A 22,688-nucleotide genomic window follows, 5' to 3' on the forward strand; every position below is an offset into this window, starting at 1 on the left:
TGCAGAAGGCATGGGCACTTTAAGTTAGCCTTGAAAAAGGGGAACCAGATTTGCTGGGTCAGAATGGGACAATAGGCTTTGCATGTAGCTGCTTTCAGTTATTAATCTGGAAATGAGGGGAATGGGAGGGGGGGGTTATACAAAAAATCTGGGGAGAATCACTGCAATCTACAGCATCTCTTGGTAACTAAACCTCTGTGGGGACGGGAGAAGTACCTACTGCATTTGGCATTGGACAGGACAGCAAGAAGGTCACAGTAAGGCTGGTCCCGGCAGCTGAGGATTTGCTGAAATACTTAAGAAATGAGAGATCACTTGTGAAGCATTAGTGCAAACCTACTAAGCCTGTCCTCTAGGTAGCTGGCTTCCCCTGCAATGTGTTTTGTGACCAGAAAGTGATGCAAAGTGATCACACTGCAGCATTCTCATGGCCTCTCTGTAAAAGGTATACGGTTTAGTTCCACCTTGCTTGCTGATATACAACAACATAGACATGTTGTCTTGTCTGTCTGAATGGCTATCAATATAGGAGGGAGAAGGTTCTGAAACTTCTGCAACACAAGGAAAACCATTCTCATCTCCAGGATACTGGTATGTAGACTGACCAATGAGACCATGTTTGCTGGACCATTGGCCCCTCAAAAAGCTACTCCCACCCCAGAGATAAGGTGTTCGTAGTGCACTACAGATACTGCTGGGAAAGATAACCACCACTTGAAATGAAGTCTTTAGAGATAGGTTATTTGAATGGGCACAAAAGGGTGCTCTGAAAGTTGAGACCATTGAATGCTAAAGCATCCACTGCAAAATATTCATATAAAAACTTGTGTGAGTAACTATGACTACAGTGGATGCCATCAATCCTAGGGTTTTGCAAATCAGTGAGGCTTGCTGGTATGTTTTTTTGTAAAATTCATTTGGTGGCATCTCTGAGGGACATAATTCTGCTAGAGGAAGACTGTGCAACTTTTCGTGTCCAGATAGCACAAAATGAAGGTAATGACCTGAGCTGGCTGAAGACAATACTTTTCACAGTTTTCAGAAATACCCAAGGATAAATGCAGCTGTAAGCAAGTAATTTCTGGCTGTTACTAGAGAAGCACTGGTTGTAGCTGCAAGCAGCCAATCTTCTAAACATGGAAAGACGCTGATCAAGCAGGCTGTGACTATAGACGTATGTGGGGAACATCGGGAGGGCTGTGTTAAGACTGTAGTGAAGGGCAGGGCTCTAAAATAGAAATAATTAGCTAATAACTGCAAGCAAAACCACCTGGATGCTCTTCGAAGTTTGATGTGGTGATAGGCATCCTGAAGGTCTGTCAAGCACATCCAGTTGTTTGTCTTCAGACAGGGCAAAGTTGCTTGCAATGTAGCCATTCTGAAGGGGGGGGGGTCTTATTGACAAAGAAGTTTAGGCCACTTAGATGCAGAATTGGCTTGAGGTTCTTGTTTTTCTTAGAAACTAAAAATAATCGGGACCCTTATTTGGTCTGGCAGGATCTCTTGGAAGGCTGTTTTTCTAAGAGAGCAACAACTTCCCTGCCTCTTTCAGCTGATGGTGGTAGAACATTTGGAAGCTGCTAAGACTGAGTGGAATGGAGACAAAAAAATTGTGGTATAGCACCACTAGATACTATCTCTCTTATCCATTTGTCCTGAGAGATGGCCATCTATGCAACTGAGTGGAGAGAGAAACAGCCCTCACATGCCTCCAGAGTGGAGCAGGTGAGTAAGCTTTCAAGAGGACAGTGGTACTGACTGCCCAAAAAGAGCCTCCAAAATACCCTTGTTTTGCAGGCCTCCATGACTTCTTGGTTAGAATCCACTGAAGGGGCCACCCCTGCCCAAGGAGGAGTCAAAAGACTTGATGCTATGGTTTCTAAATTGTAGAGACTTGGACCCTTTCTGATTCCTTTTGAAATATATTTGAGGGGGTTTCAAATGTGACACCTAGTGCAGACAGGGTCCTACCTTTTTGTTCAAACATCGTAAATTTGTATTTCACTGTAGGACCGAACAGGACTGAGCCACCAAAGGGAGTGTGTATAGGTGAAGGACACCTTAAAATATCCTCAGAGTCACAAAGACAAAGCTATGATGTTTCAAGGTGATGTCTGCCCCTGTTGCTGTAGCTGCTCCACCATCTGCATTACGCAACACCCATATGAAGAGATTTGCAATATTCAGCATGGTACACATGGTAGTATCAATGTCTTTCATTGACTTAGTAGTGGGTGACTTCTGCTAAGAGTCAAAAGCTTGCTCTGCTAACCTCTTCAGAAGTGGTTCATGTGTGCTGCACAACTTAAAGCCCTCAAGGCAAAAGTACCCGAGGAATAACTGTGCTTCCTCATTCTGTCCAGTGCCCTAGATTATTTGTTAGGAGGATGGACTGTGGCTGCGTCATCTGACAGCTCTCATTGGTGGCTGCTTCTACAATTTGAGCATCTACGAGAAGACCCTTGGACCAGTGCTGCCTACCCTATAAAGGGCAAAGAATTTTATTAGGTTTTTGGGTACAGCCTCCATAGTATCTGGTTCCTGTTATGCATTCCATAAAGGGTAGAGAGTGCAGATCGATACGCTTCAAAGTGCACTTCCTCATTCGGAGTGGTGTGTGTGTTTGTGGGAGGGAAAGCAGTTGGCAAAGATCCCCTCTATCTCATCTTGCCTTTTTGTTTCTCACTTTTTTCTTCTGGAGAAGCCTTGCTGTCAGGAGGAAGAATATCTTTTTAAAATTAACTTATTTCTGTGGGCCAATAAGGACTGACATCTAAAAGCCTTACAAATGGCAGTGTACGCATCCAGGTGCTCCGTCCCCAGGCACACAACACAAAGACCCTGGGTGCCTTGAGGTGGCATTTGTGGCTGCACTTACCACATTTCCTGACGTTCTTACCCATGCCTTCAAAAAGCTAACTATAAGAATACAATTTCTGTAAGTAGTAAAACACTACACAGCTACTTAGTAAACAATTAGCAAGAAATATTAATAATACAGTTTTCTAAGCATGCTAACAACAATACAAAAGAAATTGCTATAAGAAATGGAAGACTAATTTTTTTTTAATAGCAAGACACAAAAGGGGAGCGCACCGGGCCTCTTGCCTAGACGATATGACGGAGCCAAGGGATCATAAGTAGGAGGAGCTAAACAAAGAGAAACAAAAAACCCTATAAAAATAGAAATTAACTTAGAAAGGGGATAACATATATCCCAGAAGTAAAAGAACTAGGTAAAATATGACATTTTAGGCGCACTTAACTTCTGTCACTGAGATCCATCAATTCACAAAGGCAGGAAATGAGATCTAAGGCTACTGAGGACAGACAGGAATTATGAGAAGTTCTGAAGGAGCTCAATGCAAGAAGCACAATACATCAAATCCGACAAGCAACTAGGTACCCAACAGTTGGATCAATTGGATTGGATGGACAGGATGAAATCGAATCCTACAAATTTCTACACCTCATAAAATGTTTTTGCAACAAAAACAATTTAAGCACCTAAATTAATGATGAAATGTACACTGGCTTAAGTATGAAACAAAGAGCACATGTGGTGATATTCTGGTTTCTATTCAAGCAAAACTGGTACTCTGACATGCATCTTCTACTAAGTAATTTGTCTTCCACACTGACAGTTGTTTACTGAATGCTTGGGAAAGAAGCAGATATAAAAAAAACTGGTACAAAAAATGGAAAAATGTAACTTACACTGCTAACAAAGGTCAAACAAGCTGCCAATTTCACAAAAAAAAGGTTTTGCCCACAGGGGGAAATAATGAAAGAGAACCTACAGGAACTATCCTATTATATGGAATGACATCACAGGTAAGACCATGCATGTAAGGGTGGCAAAAGTAAAGACTGAAAGACTGCTAAGCTTCTTTAACTGGCATACAATTGTTTATCACAGGAACAGTAAGAAAAAATCAATCCTGATGAAAGCTATGCTACTACATTGTTGCTAAAAACAAATAATTTAATAAAAAAAAATAAAAAACTTTAATGATTCACTTACTGGACATTTTAGTATCAACCAAATTCTGCAACACGACATATACATACTTCAACATTTTGAATAATGCATTTACTTGCTCTTTTAATTTAAAAAGTGCAAGCTTTGCAATGCAAGTTTCTCAATCTCTCAAATAGGTCAGTATGAAGTCAGGCAAAAACAGGATGGCTATGGAATCCATTCTGCAAACAGGATTAATACTATATAATTTTTGTAGAAACACACATGCGCACAAATACAAACACATTTAGATATGAATCTGCTGCTCAGTTGCAGAACAAAACAGATAAATACTTACATATGAGCTCTGAAAGTATAAACAGGTTCCACATCTAAAGAGGCACTCCTAAAACAAGAGTAAAACATTAATTTCAATAAGGGCCAACCAGATTTTATTAAAAGCTTTAATACTGTGATGTGAGAGAGATATGATATAACAGCATGTACAAACACACACCTCTATACAAAATAAATAATTTCTCAGTGATTGCATTGAAAAACAAAGGATCATCAAGAAATATTTCATAATGTTCATTTTACAAGTGGAAATGCCACATTTGGGTAGTTAAGCACTATAACGTCTTTAAAGTATCTCAGTCTGCTGGATGAATACAAAAGTAGCACAAGCTTCATAAGTAATTAAAATATATCAGAATGCCTCAAACTAGGGATGAAAGTAGTAATAAATTTAAAGAATATTAATCACATGAATACTAAAGTGCAAGCATTTCTAGAAAACGTTAATGCAGTTAATAGGAACCACACCATAAGTAATTAGGAAAAGAAAGAGAAAAGGTGTAGGAAGAGGGAAATAATAAATAATGCAGGCACCCTACCTTGCCCTACATCTTTATACACTAAAATCAAAATGTCCTTCACCAATGTACCTCCATGAACTCCAGAAGGGGACATTAAAACTGCCTTCACCGATGTACTTCTCTAAACTGCATGAGAAGCGCTAAACAAAAACATTACAGCTTTCCCATGTGCCCTACTCCTCTTCCTTCTTGAATTGGCCACATTCCTACAATGCTGACAGAGAAACTCTTCTCTGCTACTTCTTGACTGACAACTGACTTTCAAGACTACTCTGAAGACAGAATAATTTGGAAACCTATCGGAAGCTAAAGGCTTGATACTGCAAATCCCAAATATATGAAACTGTAAGGTCATCCTTGTCAGAAAATAGTGACATATGAAACTCGCACTTACACACTGGAAGAGTTTTTGCCACAGGATGCAAGACACCCCCCCCCACACACTACTTACGTACACTAACTACTAGGAGAAGGAATACTCAAAGATACAAATATCTCAGATTTAGTATGTGCTTCCCTATATTTAAGCTTTTGCAGTTCCAAGGATCACTATTACGATCCTCATACAATGAGAACCTGAATCATTTAACTTCAACAAGATAAGTAATGAGCAATCCACCATCAGGGCAGACAGGGGGCTCAAAGGGTTAAAGATTTCAGTCCAAGGAGATCTGGGGTTACAGCAGCTGCCTGCATAGCTACATGGAATGAAAATTAAAAGGGCAATGCACTACTTACAGAAACAGGAGATAGAAATGAGACTGGATAAAAAAAACAATAAACTACCCAAACAAAGTCCTGCCTACTGATGCTACAGCCAAGCAATACCATCTGAGGAAGATATGACTACTGGACCAAACCTCAGCATCACAGATGTTTTGGAACAGAAATTCCTCTGAAACAAGCAGCAGATGTAGCAACATCTCTGGCGGAAAATAACTTAAATGGAAGTACGGGCAATTTACAAAGGGACACCTCAACTTAATACCAAAGGACCACGAACACCTGACACTCAAAAGATTGGTGAGCTGGCAAAAGGAGCTCACTCCAATCCTTCCTTGCCTGTCTCCTCCAATGCACATGCCATTACTAGAACTTGAGTGAGTTGAGGTTTTATCATTTTACTATACCTAGCCAGTTAAGCCTACTGGGAATTTTTAATATCTGCATAAAATGGCTGGGGATGGCTCCTCCTGAAGACACGGATAATCTTCATAAGCAGTAGGTAGCGAGAAAGTCATTTACATGTCAAATCATGGAACTAAAAGGTACAACACCAGAAACTATAAGGAGAATTTATTAAAATCCTAACAGACTGGGAACATAAATAAATACAAATTAAGACTTTATGGTGTTGAGAGTAGGAAAAAGGTTGTTGTGTCTTTCGGCTTATCCCGGTTAGGGATCGCCACAGCGGAACTCCGGTCCGCTAATGTTTGGTAGTGGATTTTTACGTGCCGAGTTACCAGCCCTGATGCACAACCTTCAACGAAGACACACCCATTCACGCATGCCTCCACACAGAAGACGCTCTAGCTGAGAATCGAACAGGAAAACGTCTTGCTGTGAGGCGACAATGCTATCGCAGCACCACCAGAAAAAGGTAACTTGATAAAATTTAAGTCAAAATGCCAGATGGGCCTAGATTTCTACACGATTTAATTGCGATCCTCTATAAGGAGCATTCCAAAAGCAGGCTGAAATCAGACATGCAAAAAGTTGTTGTTTGCATTTTGGATACCTGTAGAACAGGGCTATTTGGGTGAAACCTTGCACAGTCAATCTCATTTTCTGAATGCCATCAAGAAGTGTAAATGCCAACAATTAAAATTTAAATTATAATTTTCAAAGATATTAAAGGTTTATTGGAATGTGAAAATATTCAAGTCTGAAGCCCCTGAAAGACAAAGTCACTTCCAGTGAGAATAATACAGTTCTAGGTGGAACAGACGAGAACACTGAGGTGTAACTGTGAGATAGTGATATTCTAGGAGAAGCTGAAGATGCATGGAAGGGCAGCTTAGTTATTCCAAAGTGAAAGGAGTATGTAAGAGAGCTACTGCAGCCTACAATGGCTTTCTAGACTGGAAATCTATAAAGTGAATAAGGAATGCCTAATAGGGGATACAGATTTATGGACATTTAAAGTAAATATTTTACTTATTTATTTATATTTATTTACTGACATTTGTTAACCGGGTTTGTCCAACTGGGCTTGTGGCCCATTTTCGGTGGAGACCTGAGGAGAAAAGCTCCAGTACTACAATTTTAAACAATATTGATATAATAGCAGTTATAGAAAAAAGATTCACATATGTTGGGTTACATGCATAAAGGGAGGAGGAGTGCCTGGCCCAGGGTAAGTCTAGATTCAGGGGTTAGGAATTTTTTGTTCCGATATAGCAGACCTAGTTTCTTTTTTTTTTTTTTTTAATACACTGGAGTATGTGTAGGTTGAACTTTAGTTCATCATAGATAATAACCCCTAGGAGTTTTGTGTGGGTGTCAGGTTGCATAGTTGAATTGTTAGACGATGTAATAAAAAAAGGAGGTTTTGTGATGAGAAAGAGAACGGGAAAGGAAAAGTAGGAGTTTGGACTTTTTGGGATTTAGGATCAGTAGGTTGTGAGAGAGCCATTGTTCAGTGGATAGTAGGGCTTGTTGGGTCAGGGAGTGTAGTTCAGGAATGTTATTTGAGATGGATATAAGTGTAGAGTCGTCAGCATACTGAGTAAGGGAGGATTTTTTGCATGAGGTGTAATGATCATTGGTGAAGATGTTGAACAAAAGGGGTCCCAAGATGGAGCCTTGGGAACACCAGTGGAGATGGGATGGAAAGGTGAGTAGGATGAGAACCATTTGACAGATTGTTCCCTGCTAGATAGGTAACTATTAAACCAGGCAAGTGTGGACGGGGATAGGTGGAGATTTGCGAGTTTGGATAGTAGTAGAGGATGAGAGACAGTATCAAAGGCTTTGGAGAGATCTAGGAAAAGACAGGAAATGAGTTTATTGTTGTCTAGGGCCTCTGCAATGATATGAGTGAAGGAGAGGAGGGCAGTGGTAGTGCTGTGGTGAGGACGAAATCCATGTTGGGTAGGGGTAAGTAAGTAGTGCGTGAGGAGGTGATTGAAAAGCTGCGAGTGAATACATTTTTCTAATATCTCAGAGAGGGGGACAGAATGGCAATGAGTCAGTAGTTTGAGGGGTCAGTGGAGTTTCCACCTTTATGAAGAGGGATAGTAACGAAAGATTTCCAAAGGGTGGGGACAGTTGATTCTAGAACAGATCAATTAATTTGTATAGATATAGGATAGGCAATTGAGTCAGCAGCAAGTTTGAGGACTGTAGGAGATAGACTGTCAGTGGAAGGAGAGAAAGGTTTTAGTTTGAGTAGTAGAGATTTGATGTAAGTAATGGGAAATGGCTCAAATGAAAACAAAGTTGTGTTAGTGGAACTTGGAGGGGTGGGTGTCGAAGTAGAGTTTGGCTTAGAGGTTACCAGATTTTGGACGGAAGAGATAAAGTGTTGATTCAGGAGGGTAGCTGTTTCCTGAGAGGAAGAGTTAGGGTAAGGGGAGGGATTAAAGGGCTTTCCAGGATAGAGGATGTTGTTGAGAGCTGACCAAAATGTTTGAGGATTGGATTTGTTGTTAAGCTGAGCAGAGCTATAATATAAGTTTTTGTCATTAGTTGTATGTTTTTCTTCAAGGTTCCTCAGCAGCCTGTATTTTTGAAGAAGAAGTGGTTGTTCGGTTTTAGTCCAGGTTTTCCAAGCACTATTTGTTTCATAAGGGACCTAGTCTCCTTGGAGAGCCAGGGAGCATGATTTGATTTTACTCTGATCTTCCTAGAGGGAGCTAAGGAGTTTAGAGTACTCATGAAGATGCTATTGAAAGTGCTTACAGCATAGCTTAGGGGGAGGTGTTTTAGGATGCACCAATCTATGTTGTGGAGAATGGAGTTAAAATGGGATGAATTGAAAGTCGACAGTGTTTGATAAGGTGGAGTTTAGGAATATGGGAGTAGTGTCTTAAGATGGTGGTAGGGAGATGATCACGGAGGGAGTCAGGTAGGGTGGTGGGATTGTGGTATTGGTGGGGGGGTTGTTAAGGATCCAGTCTATGATGGAGCTGGAGGTGAAATTTTTTGAAAGTGAGTGGGAGATGTTATAAGTTGGTGGAAGCCGTGTAGCTGGATATTGAGTTGGGGGGGGGGGTCACTAGTAAGTTTGGACCAATCAATGCTGACATCACCAAGGATAAGTTGCTCATATGGCATGTTGTGGGAGAACCAGGATAGGATGTTCAAGAATGGGCAGATTGTTACCAGGAGGAAGGCAGATAGAGGCAATTGCAAGATTTTTGTGGGGATTCAGATGGCAGTTAAGGATGATGATTTCAGCTGGAAGGATGTCAGGAATTGTGGAAGGGTAAGGTGAGAGGTTAAGGTTGTTTGAGTACAGGATGGCCACGCCACCCCCTTTTTTATAGGTCTATCAGATCGGAAGATATTACAACCTGGTGGGAGTATTTCACTATTTGAGATTTGTGGCTTGAGCCAGGTTTCAGATAGGGAGAGGATGTGAGGGGGTATTGAGAGCTATACATAAGTGCAGCTCAGTAACTTTATCTGCTAGACTCTGAATATTCAATGAGTAAATAGTTAAGTCTTTGGGTGGAGATGACTGTTGTGACTGAGGTTGGTGACTGTTGGAGGAGTAAGATGGGGGCAGTGTAGAGGTAGTTTTGGGGAGAGTGAGGGTGGGGAGAGAAGAAGAGGGGCCAGGGTTGGGATGGATATCTCCAGAACAAAGTAGGTTTTTAGTGAGGAGACAGTGTGTGGTAGATGCTAGATGGAGTTTGTACAGTTTTGATAAAGCTTTGTGGGAATGTTTAAAAACATTTACTATGGATAGTTTATATAGACCTGAGGTAGAGGTAGTAAAGAAATTAGGGGAGATATTAAAAGATGAAGTAGTTGGATATATGTTATATGAGTGAGAAGTTGGTGAACATAGGAGTGGGTCAGAGAGATTGGAGTGGTAAGAGGTGGAGATAGAGAGACGAAGGAGTAGTGTAGAAGATATCATAAAATAATACATGTTGGAATAAAATATGGTCAGATACAGTAGGTAGAGACAGTGGTATAGAGGAAGTGGTGTTGACAAGATTGACAGATACGGTGGTTGTGGCAATAGGCAGGAAGTGGAATTGTAGTGGCTAGTGGGACAGGAAGGGGAGGGACAGTAAAGTATAAAAGTAACTATAATGGGGGTGGGTGGGAATGGGGTAGGGGAGTGAAATGAGCCAGAGCATAGCAAGGGCAAATGGAGCGGGGCTAGCACCCTGGTCTAGACGAAGTCAGAGATACAATCAGAAAAAGAGAGTGAAAAACTAGCTTGAGAGACAAGGATATAAAGTTTCTAAAGGTATAGTCACCAGAAATAAATAAAAAAAGAAATAAAATATGAGCAGAAGTATGCTTACAAAAGGACACTGGCCCCAAGCTACACAAGTAGATTTACTAGAAGCAAACCCAGCGCTGTATGGTTAAAATAAGCTACAATAGAGAGGGGCTTTGGAGTGGGGATAGGTCTTACTAGCAGCTAAAATCAGGGCAAAAAAAAAAAAACATTAATATGTAAGAGTCTGAAGACAGTAAAACAGGGCAGGTGCACTAACAAAGGCAGTTATGAGTGAGGCTAGAAATGAATTCAGGGAAGGGTAAAGTACATAACAGGAGAATATACACAGAAACAGTATGAGGACAGTGGGTTACCAAAGAGAAAGGATAGGAGCAGCTGGTGTCTGTTATATGTTGCAAAATTGTTTATAAATTCACTTTTGTAAATTTAGTTGTAGATGAAAAGATGTTAACATTATACCAGGAAAACCTGAGTCCCATAACACACAGAAATGAAACCCCAAATCCATCCCCGACAATCTGTATACGAAGGTGGTAAAGGCCATGCAGCAACCTGATTAGGGGAGGTTGAGAGAGCAGCTAACATTGGCTTACCCCTCGTAAGGGGAAGGGCAGTAGATTGGCTTGCTGCAATGGTGGAAACTTGCAGGAGTGCAAGTGTGCCATGCACAGCAAAACGCCTGGTGTGCACATGATGCAAGCTATGTGCCACTTGGCCAGGAGGCTTGGCATTTGCTGTAGAATGCAAATACCTCCTCATAGCAGAGACAGTGTAGCCCTTAAGATGCCTCGGTGTGGGAACTTACAGCATACATAAATAAAAAATCCTTACCTAACCAGTGTAGACTTAACAGCCATTCTTCATAATGGAATGAAAGGAATGTTGGGCTCTTTCCCCTCAAAGGAATCAACTGGTCCATCCTGGGTCCTTGAGGGAAGGTTTCACGGTAACTGAGGGGACAGAACTAAAATAAAAAGACTAATCTGGAGAGCTTCATGTATACTTTTTTGGTATTACAAAGTGAGGTGCCTCATTATGCTGTAACCATTATTTTTTTAAGGTGAACAAAAACATTTACTTTAATGGAGAATTATAGGTTATTACATGTGACATTTGAGGAGAAAAAGGTTTACCTTAAGGGCACACCCAGGAAAGCCAAAAGATAAGTCCATGTTTCACTAAGCTGCTACAGTGAATTGTTTTGAAAGTTGTGTATTATTAAGCATATTTTAGATGAAAAAGCTTCTGGTACTACTTAGGTTCATAGGTTCATACTAGGCTATCTGCCCTAGGGCATTTATAAGCCTAGTCAGAGTGTGTTTGGCTTTCGCCACCCATTTTAAATTAATTTTGCTATGCCCTTTTTCGAGGTTAGTATACTGTGCCTCTGTCTAACAGTGACACAGAAGTGATACCCGAGGTAAACCTATGATCTCTCATCCACTCATTAAGATTCCTCTTGAAGAGAGTCAATGAGGGACCCTGCCTAACCTGGACTGGGATTTTATTCCAGAGTGAAGGGAGCCTCTGGGTTATGAATCTGTCCCTCCAGCATGTCCTATTTATTTCAGTGCTGAGGTTCAAGTCTCTTGAGCGCGTAGCTCGATGGGATTTGGATTTTCTGAGGTGCATCATGTCCATTAATTCCGGGTTGGACATGGCTTCATACGTCAGGCACAGATTGCCTCTGAGCAGGCGGTATGCCACTGAGTAGAGCTGGAGTTTCTTTAACCGGGCAGCATATGGCATCTGTTTGAGCCCTTTGATCCTCTTGGTGAGGTACTTTTGGGGTCTTTCCAGTTGCTGCAGGTGTCTGGTAAGGTACATCCCAAAACGGGCATTGTACTCTATTATGGGCCTGATGAGGGATGAGTAAAGAGGCACGATGACCTCCCTGATCTAGATGTGAATCCCTTCATGATTAGGTGGGCTATATAAAACGTTTTTCTAACCACTTTGGCCACGTGGTTGTCAAATGAGAGATTGCTATCAACTTGGGTCCCCAGGTCCCTAATTACTTCTTCTGTACTTAATGGATTACCACCCATATGGTAATTTGTGGGCACTTTGTTTTGCCAAAGGGGATGACTATACACGTTTTGGCGTTTAGCTTGAGGCCATGGCTCTGGCACCAGTTGTCTGTTTCTATGAGGCCCTTTTGGAGGATGCTTGTGTCGGCTGGAGAGTCAATTATGGCACCCAGTTTGCAGTCACCTGCGAACTTGGTCAGCCACAGTCCTTCCGTGTTGGCCTGTACCTCCGAGAAATATATACTGAACAAGAGAGGTCCCAGGACTGAGCCTTGTGGGACGCCACTTGTAACTGGTTTGGAGTCTGACATGGCTCCAGCAATTCTAACCATGTGGGATCTGTCCTTGAGCCAGTTTGCAACCCATCTAGTGACATAGGGGCTTATATTTAAGCTGGTGAGCTTAACTATAATGCCAGAGTGGGGTATTGTATCGAAGGCTTTTGTGAGGTCCAGGTAGGGTGTGTGGACCACCTTCCCCTTGTCAATGGCCTTGGTGACTATTTCATAGAAATCGACCAGGTTTAAGAGGCAGGATCTGCCCTTAACAAAGCCGAACTGGGTAGGATCCAGTGTCTGTAGGTCCCCAATATCTTTATTTATGAGGTCCATGATGATCCTTTCCATAGCTTTGCAGACCAAGCTAGTCAGGCTTATGGGGTGATAGTTTCCAGGATCCGTTGAGGCACCACCTTTGTGGAGAGGGACCACTGTTGCTGTACGCCACTCTTTGGGTACATATCCTGTAGTAAGGCTGAGATTGAACAGTAGTTTTATGTTTGGGTTTAGCTCTTCTTGGAGTTCATGTAGGACGCAGGCCGGGACACCGTCTGGTCCCACTGATGCTGTGTTTTTTGCTTTGGAGAGGGTGGCTCTTACCTGAGCATCTGAGATGTCAGGGGGGCAGCACTCTGCTGGGATAGATATTTGCCCTTTTGGTGGGGGGGGGGGGAGAAGTTTGTGCTGAACCTGTCAGCTAGGATGTTGGCAATGTCTGTGGGTTCAATGTATTTTTTGTCATTTTGGGCTAATTCTGAGCATATCTGGGAATTCCCACCCAGGTTCTTAACATAACTAAAGAAAGCCTTGTGATTATCCTTAGTGTCCTGTGCAATTTTTCTCCCGAAGCTGGCCTTAGACGATTTTATGAGTGCCCGCAGTTTTTTGCTAATACTGATCAGAGATGCCTTCCCTTTTTGGGATTTTGCTCTATCATGTAGTAGCTTCCTCCTTCTATTGTATAGTTTGTTTATGGCTGGGGTCCACCAGACAGGAAGTCTGCCTTTGGAGGATTGGGTCTTGGTTTTATTTGGGATTGCATGATCCATGCATTCCTGAAGGTGTTCATAGAATGCGTTTATAAAGGATTCTGCGGTCTGGGCCGTATTTTCCACAGGCTCAGGGGCTTTGAAGGATTCCACCTCGGTTTTGAGGAGTGTGAAATTTGCTTTAGAGAAGTTTTTCACTGTGGTTTTCTGGGCAGGGGGTGGGGTCGGAATGTGAATATTTAGTGTGATTAGTTTATGGTCTGATCTTACCAGTGAGGGATACACTTCTGGTCTGGAGCATAGGGTCCCCATGTTGGTGATGATCAGGTCCAGTATGTTTTCCCCTCTTGTGGGAGTGGTAACAAGTTGTTCCATAGCATTTGAGTTTATAAATTCTAGGAACCTTTGGGCTAGGGTGTTGGAGCTAGAGTAATGCTCCCAGTCTATGTTTGGGTAGTTGAAGTCGCCCAATATAATGGTGTTGGGAGAGACCTTCATATTTTCCAGTGTTCTCAGGAAGGCCGAGTGGGGTTCCTGGGTTTGTGAGGGTGGTCTGTAGCAGGCTATAAACTGGAAGGCAGTTTTACCCACTGTTAGTTGTACATAGATAGTCTCTGATGCTTCGTGCTGTGCCACCAACATGGAGGTGTGGGTATCTTTGACGAATATTGATACTCCCCCTCCTTTTGTGGTTCGGTCCAAGTTCTGGTGCCGAAAAGCATGGTATGAGGTATAATCTGAGCCTTGAACCAGGTTTCTGTTACTGCACAGATATCAATGTTCTCCATGCTAAGGAGAGTTTTGAGTGCGTGCATCTTGAGGTTTAGACTTCTGGCATTGAGTAGCATTACTCTTAGTTTCTTATCCCTTGTGATACCTATGGAGGTGGGTTTGTCTTTTGAGCCTTGCCTAAAAAGGCACTATGGGGGAAGCAAGAGCCTTTGCCAATATCCGAAAGCCCAGGGGTGACAGGTGCAAGCCATCCCTAGCGAAGCATCATGGCTTGTCGAGCATGTCATCCCAGGCTGACAGGCATTGGATCCCCTTTGAATGACACCAATACTTAAGCCAATTGTTGAAATTGATCATCTTGTCTTCATATTGAGGCATCATTCTTGGTAAGGGTAAGATGCTACTCAAGGTCAGGGTCATACCGGCCTGGGCTACATGCTCAGAGAGCTCCTCTATGTTTCTTTTCATGTAGTCCAGGGAGGTGCGTCTCAGGTCATTCACACCAGCATGGACAATGACAGTCATATTTGTACTTGCCTTGGAGTGACCTGAGTGCTTGTGTTATGTGGCAGATCCTAGCACCCGACAGGCAGCTCACTGTGACCTTCTCCTTGTTCAGACTGGTGAGCAGGACGTCAGTGTGCCTGACGATAGAGTCACCTATTACAAGTGTATCAGGTGTGTTGTTTAGCCTTAAGGGCTGTGACTGTTCGGCACACTGGCTTTGTAAGCTATGTGTTGCACGTGTTTTGTTTTGGGGTAGCGGTTGCTTGGGCATCTGCTTTGGAGGTCTCTGCTGCTTAGGCAGATTTTTATTTAGAGCCTCCGAGTATGTTTTTGTGTGTTTATGTGTTTGGTTTGCTGTCGTGGTAGGTCTATGAGAGACTGGAATTGTAGTGAGTGTGGTTTCCTTCTCCTGACTGTTTATGCCCGTACTGAGTTGAGAGAGCTTAGCCTCCAGTTTGGCTATATGGTTGCATCTCTCACATGTGTTGGAATTTGTTGGGAGGAGGAGAGGGTTGTCTGTGTACATGAGGCAGTTGTAACATTGCCTCAAGATTCCCAGATTCACCAGCTGGACCGGAGAGGAGATTGACAACTGACCTTTCGACATGCTAGAATAGTATTGGGAATTCCTTTATAATTGAAAACGGGCCAATGGGGAACAAGGTACTCAAGGGGAGTTTGTGAGGGTGTAGTGCTTTTAATTTTTAGTGCTGACTTATATAATTGCTTTAGTGAGCAAGTGCCAGGTAACTTAAATGCAGTGTGTTACAGGTAACTTAAATGCAAAAACGACAAACAGTAACTTTCTTTCAAGTGAAACAAGGAAATAAGTACAGTAAGCAATGCAGATATCACTAGGGATCCACAGAAGCGCTGAAAAGCTGCGTTTTAGGTGGAATTAGCGTTTCAGGGAAATAAACAAACAACAAGCATACAAACAAAGCTAGATTCAGCAGGCCAGCATCCAGTCTATGCTACAGCAATCAAGGTGTACCAATTTCATTAAGAAACAGTTCAGATATGCAGGCACTATAAGCCTTGAACCAGAAATTCCCAGCTCAGAAGGGCAGAGTCCAGCCTCTCCTCCCACAAGAGTGCAGACCACGAACCTTCTTAATGTAAAATAACTGGCCTGAAGCCCAAGTGCTTAAACCAGAACTAATACACTTTTAGAATAACAGACACTGAGCCCTCAATCAGCAGTTCCCAACTTAAAAGGATGTAAGCTACCTGTCCTGCCACCACAGTGCAGGCCACAAACCTTCCTAATGTAAAACAACTGGTCTGAAGCCCAAGTGCTTAATCCAAAAGACTTAGAATGATAGCTACACTTTAATCAAGTTACTACCAAGCAGTAATAAATACAACTGAATACTTTAAAGAATGCCTGGATTAGTGCTCAAGATATACAAACAAAGCTAGATTCAGCAGGCCTGAATCTAGTCTATGCTACCGCAATCAGGGTGGACCAATTTCAGTAAGAAGCAGTTCAAATATGCAGCCACTATAAGCATTTAACCAGAAATTCCCAGCTCAGAAGGGCAGAGTCCAGCCTCTACTCCCACAAGAGTGCAGACCACGAACCCTCTTAATGTAAAATAACTGGCCTGAAGCCCAAGTGCTTAAACCAGAATTAATACACTTTTAGAATAACAGACACTGAGCCCTCAATCAGCAGTTCCCAACTTAGAATGATGTAAGCTACCTGTTCTGCCACTACAGTGCAAACCACAAACCTTCTTAATGTAAAACAACTGGTATGAAGCCCAAGTGCTTAAACTAAAAGGCTTAGAATGAGTTACACCAAGCAGTAATAAATACAAATGAGTACTATTAAGATGAAGCAAAAGCAAAATAAAGTAGGAAAAAACACAAATACAGTAAAAGCAGATAAATTTTTTTTTTGAGTGAGCAAATGAGATGGTCCAGGAGTTACAGGACAGAAACAAGTGCAAATGCAGGCCTTTAAATCAGAAAGTTGAGAGAGATGGAATGAAATACTAATATTAGTATGGAATAAGTTAGTACAAACTACATTTATTTATACAATTTAACTGGGGTAGAGCACTGATCCCATTGGACCAATTTCAGCATCAGTCCAGAATATTTTATATATGTTAAGAATATTTTTCAATGCACTTGGTAAAGGTAATCAATGTGAGTTATCTAAATACAGTTTTGAAACAACAACTATAAACTTGCAAGGTCAAATACAATCTATGACCGTACCTGGTGAAGTTAATCAATGCACCATAAGGTAACTTATTTTAACCTTAATGTTTGTGAAGACTATATCATTTAAGAAGTTAAACTAAAAGCTTAATACAGTGAAAGCTTAACAGAAACAAAGATCAAACAAAGTAATATTATGGGCCGCAGTGGTGCAGTGGTTGGTGTTGACGCCTCACAGCAAGAGATTCTCCCATTCGATTCTCAGCTGAAGCACCTTCTCTGTGGAGTCTGCAAGTCCTCCCCGCGATCGAGTCACATTAAAGATATGCAGGTAGGTGCGAGCGTGAATGGGTGTGCCTTCCTTGAAGGTTGGGCACTGGGCTGGCAACACGGCACCGTAAAAATCCACTGCCACTCATTAGCGGACCCGAGTTCCGCTGTGGCAACCCCTAACCAGGAAAAGCCGAAAGACATTACATTTTACTACAAAGCTTGAAAATAATTAATGCATGACTACAGACCTTGTCATGTTGAAAAGAAAGTTTGGGAATTACATAAAAGTAATTTTATATGTGATAGGGGGATACATAATGTGGAATCTGGAAACAAATAAAGCAGGGTTGACTGACTGATTTAGGGCATGTAAAACTATTACAAGGAGGGACAGAGACAATTTAATATTAAGTTAGAGCTTCTGTAGTTGTCGAGAGATGTAGCTCAACTACAGCAAAAGTGACACAAGTTCAATTAGCAGCTTGAGCTGTTGACAGCACCAGCAAAGGAGGATGGGTGTACCCCTCTTGGAGGGTGGGATGCGTGGAGTTGGGTATACTGCATTAACTCCCACTGAGGCGGGATGGATACATGAGTGCAATGGGGTGGTCATCTGGCTTACAAAGCCACTGGTGATAGTGTAGTGGTTGTGTTGGGTTTAGCTTAAACAAAATGTTTTCAGTTGTTGCAATGTCGACAACACAAACTATCTGATGTCCACTTGTGTGACAGCTTCTCCAAATGACTGCAGGTAAAATTCCACTGCTAGGAAACAAATGGGCTGAAGTGCAGTAGGCATAGCAGCCTTAATGGTCGGCAAGCGTGTCGGAGGAACTGAAAAAAAATATTATGTTAGTGCTTATACACAGATATGGGTTTAAAAGGGCCCTTTGTCCTCTTTGGGCTTTTGGGGTCTTAGGGCAGGGGGGAAGACCCCTTTCCCCTGTTTTCTAGTTTGGGGAATCCCTTCATGATTAGGTGGGCTATATAAAACGTTTTTCTAACCACTTTGGCCACGTGGTTGTCAAATGAGAGATTGCTATCAACTTGGGACCCCAGGTCCCTAATTACTTCTTCTGTACTTAATGGATTACCACCTATATGGTAATTTGTGGGCACTTTGTTTTTGCCAAAGGGGATGACTATACACTTTTTGGCGTTTAGCTTGAGGCCATGGCTCTGGCACCAGTTGTCTGTTTCTATGAGGCCCTTTTGGAGGATGCTTGTGTCGGCTGGAGAGTCAATTATGGCACCCAGTTTGAAGTCACCTGCGAACTTGGTCAGCCACAGTCCTTCCGTGTTGGCCTGTACCTCCGAGAAATATATACCGAACAAGAGAGGTCCCAGGACTGAGCCTTGTGGGACGCCACTTGTAACTGGTTTGGTCTGACATGGCTCCAGCAATTCTAACCATGTGGGTTCTGTCCTTGAGCCAGTTTGCAACCCATCTAGTGACATAGGGGCTTATATTTACGCTGGTGAGCTTAACTATAATGCCCGAGTGGGGTATTGTATCGAAGGCTTTTGCGAGGTCCAGGTAGGGTGTGTGGACCACCTTCCCCTCGTCAATGGCCTTGGTGACTATTTCATAGAAATCGACCAGGTTTAAGAGGCAGGATCTGCCCTTAACAAAGCCGAACTGGGTAGGATCCAGTGTCTGTAGGTCCCCAATATCTTTATTTATGAGGTCCATGATGATCCTTTCCATAGCTTTGCAGACCAAGCTAGTCAGGCTTATGGGGCGATAGTTTCCAGGATCCGTTGAGGCACCACCTTTGTGGAGAGGGACCACTGTTGCTGTACGCCACTCTTTGGGTACATATCCTGTAGTAAGGCTGAGACTGAACAGTAGTTTTATGTTTGGGTTTAGCTCTTCTTGGAGTTCATTGTAGGACGAGCCGGACACCGTCTGGTCCCACTGATGCTGTGTGTTTTTTGCTTTGGAGAGGGTGGCTCTTACCTGAGCATCTGAGATGTCAGGGGCAGCACTCTGCTGGGATAGATATTTGCCCTTTGGTGGGAGTTTGCGCTGAAGCTGTCAGCTAGGATGTTGGCAATGTCTGTGGGTTCGATGTATTTTTGTCATTTTGGACTAATTCTGAGCATATCTGGGAATTCCCACCCAGGTTCTTAACATAACTAAAGAAAGCCTTGTGATTATCCTTAGTGTCCTGTGCAATTTTTCTCGAAGCTGGCCTTAGACGATTTTATGAGTGCCCGCAGTTTTTGCTAATACTGATCAAAGATGCCTTCCCTTTTTGGGATTTTGCTCTATCATGTAGTAGCTTCCTCCTTCTATTGTATAGTTTGTTTATGGCTGGGGTCCACCAGACAGGAAGTCTGCCTTTGGAGGATTGGGTCTTGGTTTTATTTGGGATTGCATGATCCATGCATTCCTGAAGGTGTTCATAGAATGCGTTTATAAAGGATTCTGCGGTCTGGGCCGTATTTTCCAAAAGCTCAGGGGCTTTGAAGGATTCCACCTCGGTTTTGAGGAGTGTGAAATTTGCTTTAGAGAAGTTTTTCACTGTGGTTTTCTGGGCAGGGGGTGGGGTCAGAATGTGAATATCCAGTGTGATTAGTTTAAGGTCTGATCTTACCAGTGAGGGATACACTTCTGGTCTGGAGCATAGGGTCCCCATGTTGGTGATTATCAGGTCCAGTATGTTTTCCCCTCTTGTGGGAGTGGTAACAAGTTGTTCCATAGCATTTGAGTTTATAAATTTTAGGAACCTTTGGGCTAGGGTGTTGGAGCTAGAGTAATGCTCCCAGTCTATGTTTGGGTAGTTGAAGTCGCCCAATATAATGGTGTTGGGAGAGACCTTTATATTGTCCAGTGTTCTCAGGAAGGCTGAGTGGGGTTCCTGGGTTTGGGAGGGTGGTCTGTAGCAGGCTATAAACTGGAAGGCAGTTTTACCCACAGTTAGTTGTACATGGATAATCTCTGATGCTTCGTGCTGTGCCACCAACCTGGAGGTGTGGGTATCTTTGACGAATATTGATACTCCCCCTCCTTTTGTGGTTCGGTCCAGGTTTTGGTGCCGAAAAGCATGGTATGAGGTATAACCTGGTAGTTGCTGGGGTGCTCTCGGGAGCCTTGAACCAGGTTTCTGTTACTGCACAGATATTAATGTTCTCCATGCTAAGGAGAGTTTCGAGTGCGTACATCTTGAGGTTTAGACTTCTGGCATTGAGTAGCATTACTCTTAGTTTCTTATCCCTTGTGATACCTATGGAGGTGGGTTTGTCTTTTGAGCCTTGCCTAAAAAAGGCACTATGGGGGAAGCAAAAGCCTTTGCCAATATCCGAAAGCCCAGGGTGACAGGTGCAAGCCGTCCCTAGCGAAGCATCGTGGCTTGTCGAGCATGTCATCCCAGGCTGACAGGCATTGGATCCCCTTTGAATAACACCAATACTTAAGCCAATTGTTGAAATTGATCATCTTGTCTTCATATTGTGGCATCATTCTTGGTAAGGGTAAGATGCTACACAAGGTCAGGGTCATACCGGCCTGGGCTACATGCTCAGAGAGCTCCTCTATGTTTCTTTTCATGTAGTCCAGGGAGGTACGTCTCAGGTCATTCACACCAGCATGGACAATGACCGAGTCATATTTGTACTTGCCTTGGAGTGACCTGAGTGCTTGTGTTATGTGGCAGATCCTAGCGCCCGACATGCAGCTCACCGTGACCTTCTCCTTGTTCAGACTGGTGAGCAGGACGTCAGTGTGCCTGACGATAGAGTCACCTATTACAAGTGTATCGGGTGTGTTGTTTAGCCTTAAGGGCTGTGACTGTTCGGCACACTGGCTTTGTAAGCTATGTGTTGCACGTGTTTTGTTTTGGGGTAGCGGTTGCTTGGGCGTCTGCTTTGGAGGTCTCTGCTGCTTAGGCAGATTTTTATTTAGAGCCTCAGTATGTTTTTGTGTGTTTATGTGTTTGGTTTGCTGTCGTGGTAGGTCTATGTGAGACTGGAATTGTAGTGAGTGTGGTTTCCTTCTCCTGTTTATGCCCGTACTGAGTTGAGAGAGCTTAGCCTCCAGTTTGGCTATATGGTTGCATCTCTCACATGTGTTGGAATTTGTTGGGAGGAGGAGAGGGTTGTCTGTGTACATGAGGCAGTTGTAACATTGCCTCAAGATTCCCAGATTCACCAGCTGGACCGGAGAGGAGATTGACAACTGACCTTTCGACATGCTAGAATAGTATTGGGAATTCCTTTATAATTGAAAAAAAGGGCCAATGGGGAACAAGGTACTCAAGGGGAGTTTGTGAGGGTGTAGTGCTTTTAATTTTTTAGTGCTGACTTATAGAATTGCTTTAGTGAGCAAGTGCCAGGTAACTTAAATGCAGTGTGTTACAGGTAACTTAAATGCAAAAACGACAAACAGTAACTTTCTTTCAAGTGAAACAAGGAAATAAGTACAGTAAGCAATGCAGATATCACTAGGGATCCACAGAAGCGCTGAAAAGCCGCGTTTTAGGTGGAATTAGCGTTTCAGGGAAATAAACAAACAACAAGCATACAAACAAAGCTAGATTCAGCAGGCCTGGATCTAGTCTATACTACAGCAATCAAGGTGTACCAATTTCAGTAAGAGACAGTTCAGATATGCAGGTGCTATAAACCTTTAACCAGAAATTCCCAGCTCAGAAGGGCAGAGTCCAGTGCAGACCACGAACCTTCTTAATGTAAAATAACTGGCCTGAAGCCCAAGTGCTTAAATCAGAACTAATACACTTTTAGAATAACAGACACTGAGCCCTCAATCAGCAGTTCCCAACTTAAAAGGATGTAAGCTACCTGTCCTGCCACCACAGTGCAGGCCACAAACCTTCCTAATGTAAAACAACTGGTCTGAAGCCCAAGTGCTTAATCCAAAAGACTTAGAATGATAGCTACACTTTAATCAAGTTACTACCAAGCAGTAATAAATACAACTGAATACTTTAAAGAATGCCTGGATTAGTGCTCAAGATATACAAACAAAGCTAGATTCAGCAGGCCCGGATCTAGTCTATGCTACAGCAATCAAGGTGTACCAATTTCAGTAAGAAACAGTTCAGATATGCAGGCACTATAAGCATTTAACCAGAAATTCCCAGCTCAGAAGGGCAGAGTCCAGCCTCTACTCCCACAAGAGTGCATCAGATGAGGCCATAGAAACGGGAACCAGACTTGACGTGGCCAGTAGGGAGCAATGAGGATCACTTTGCTTTTCACCTCTGAGCTTTCTGGAGAAATTTTGGAATGAGGGGAACAGGGGAAAAGCATACAAAAGAGTCGGGGGCCAATCATGTGTTAGAGCGTCCCTCAGTGGTTCCACCTGAGGGGGATCAAGCCAAAATAGCTTCTGCATTTGTAGTTTAGAGGGTAAGCAAACAGGTCGCAGAAAGGCTTGCCACAATGTTGGAAGATCCGATCTGCTATTACAGGTTTG

General features: G+C 42.8%; 1 protein-coding gene across 2 annotated transcripts in view; it reads right to left on the reverse strand.

The window, feature by feature from the left end:
• STRN3 (striatin 3) overlaps window positions 1-22,688 on the reverse strand; it is a 1,528,247-nt gene that overhangs the window by 425,111 nt on the left and 1,080,448 nt on the right. For both annotated transcript variants that reach the window (XM_044073816.1, XM_044073815.1), the window contains one exon: window positions 4,320-4,367. In XM_044073816.1, coding sequence (XP_043929751.1) covers window positions 4,320-4,367 — 48 coding nt within the window. The remainder of the gene's footprint in view (window positions 1-4,319; window positions 4,368-22,688) is intronic.

The sequence above is a fragment of the Protopterus annectens genome, chromosome 6.part0 (genome assembly GCF_019279795.1).
Source record: "Protopterus annectens isolate FY-2018-M chromosome 6.part0, PAN1.0, whole genome shotgun sequence".
Taxonomy (NCBI): Eukaryota; Metazoa; Chordata; order Ceratodontiformes; family Protopteridae; genus Protopterus; species Protopterus annectens.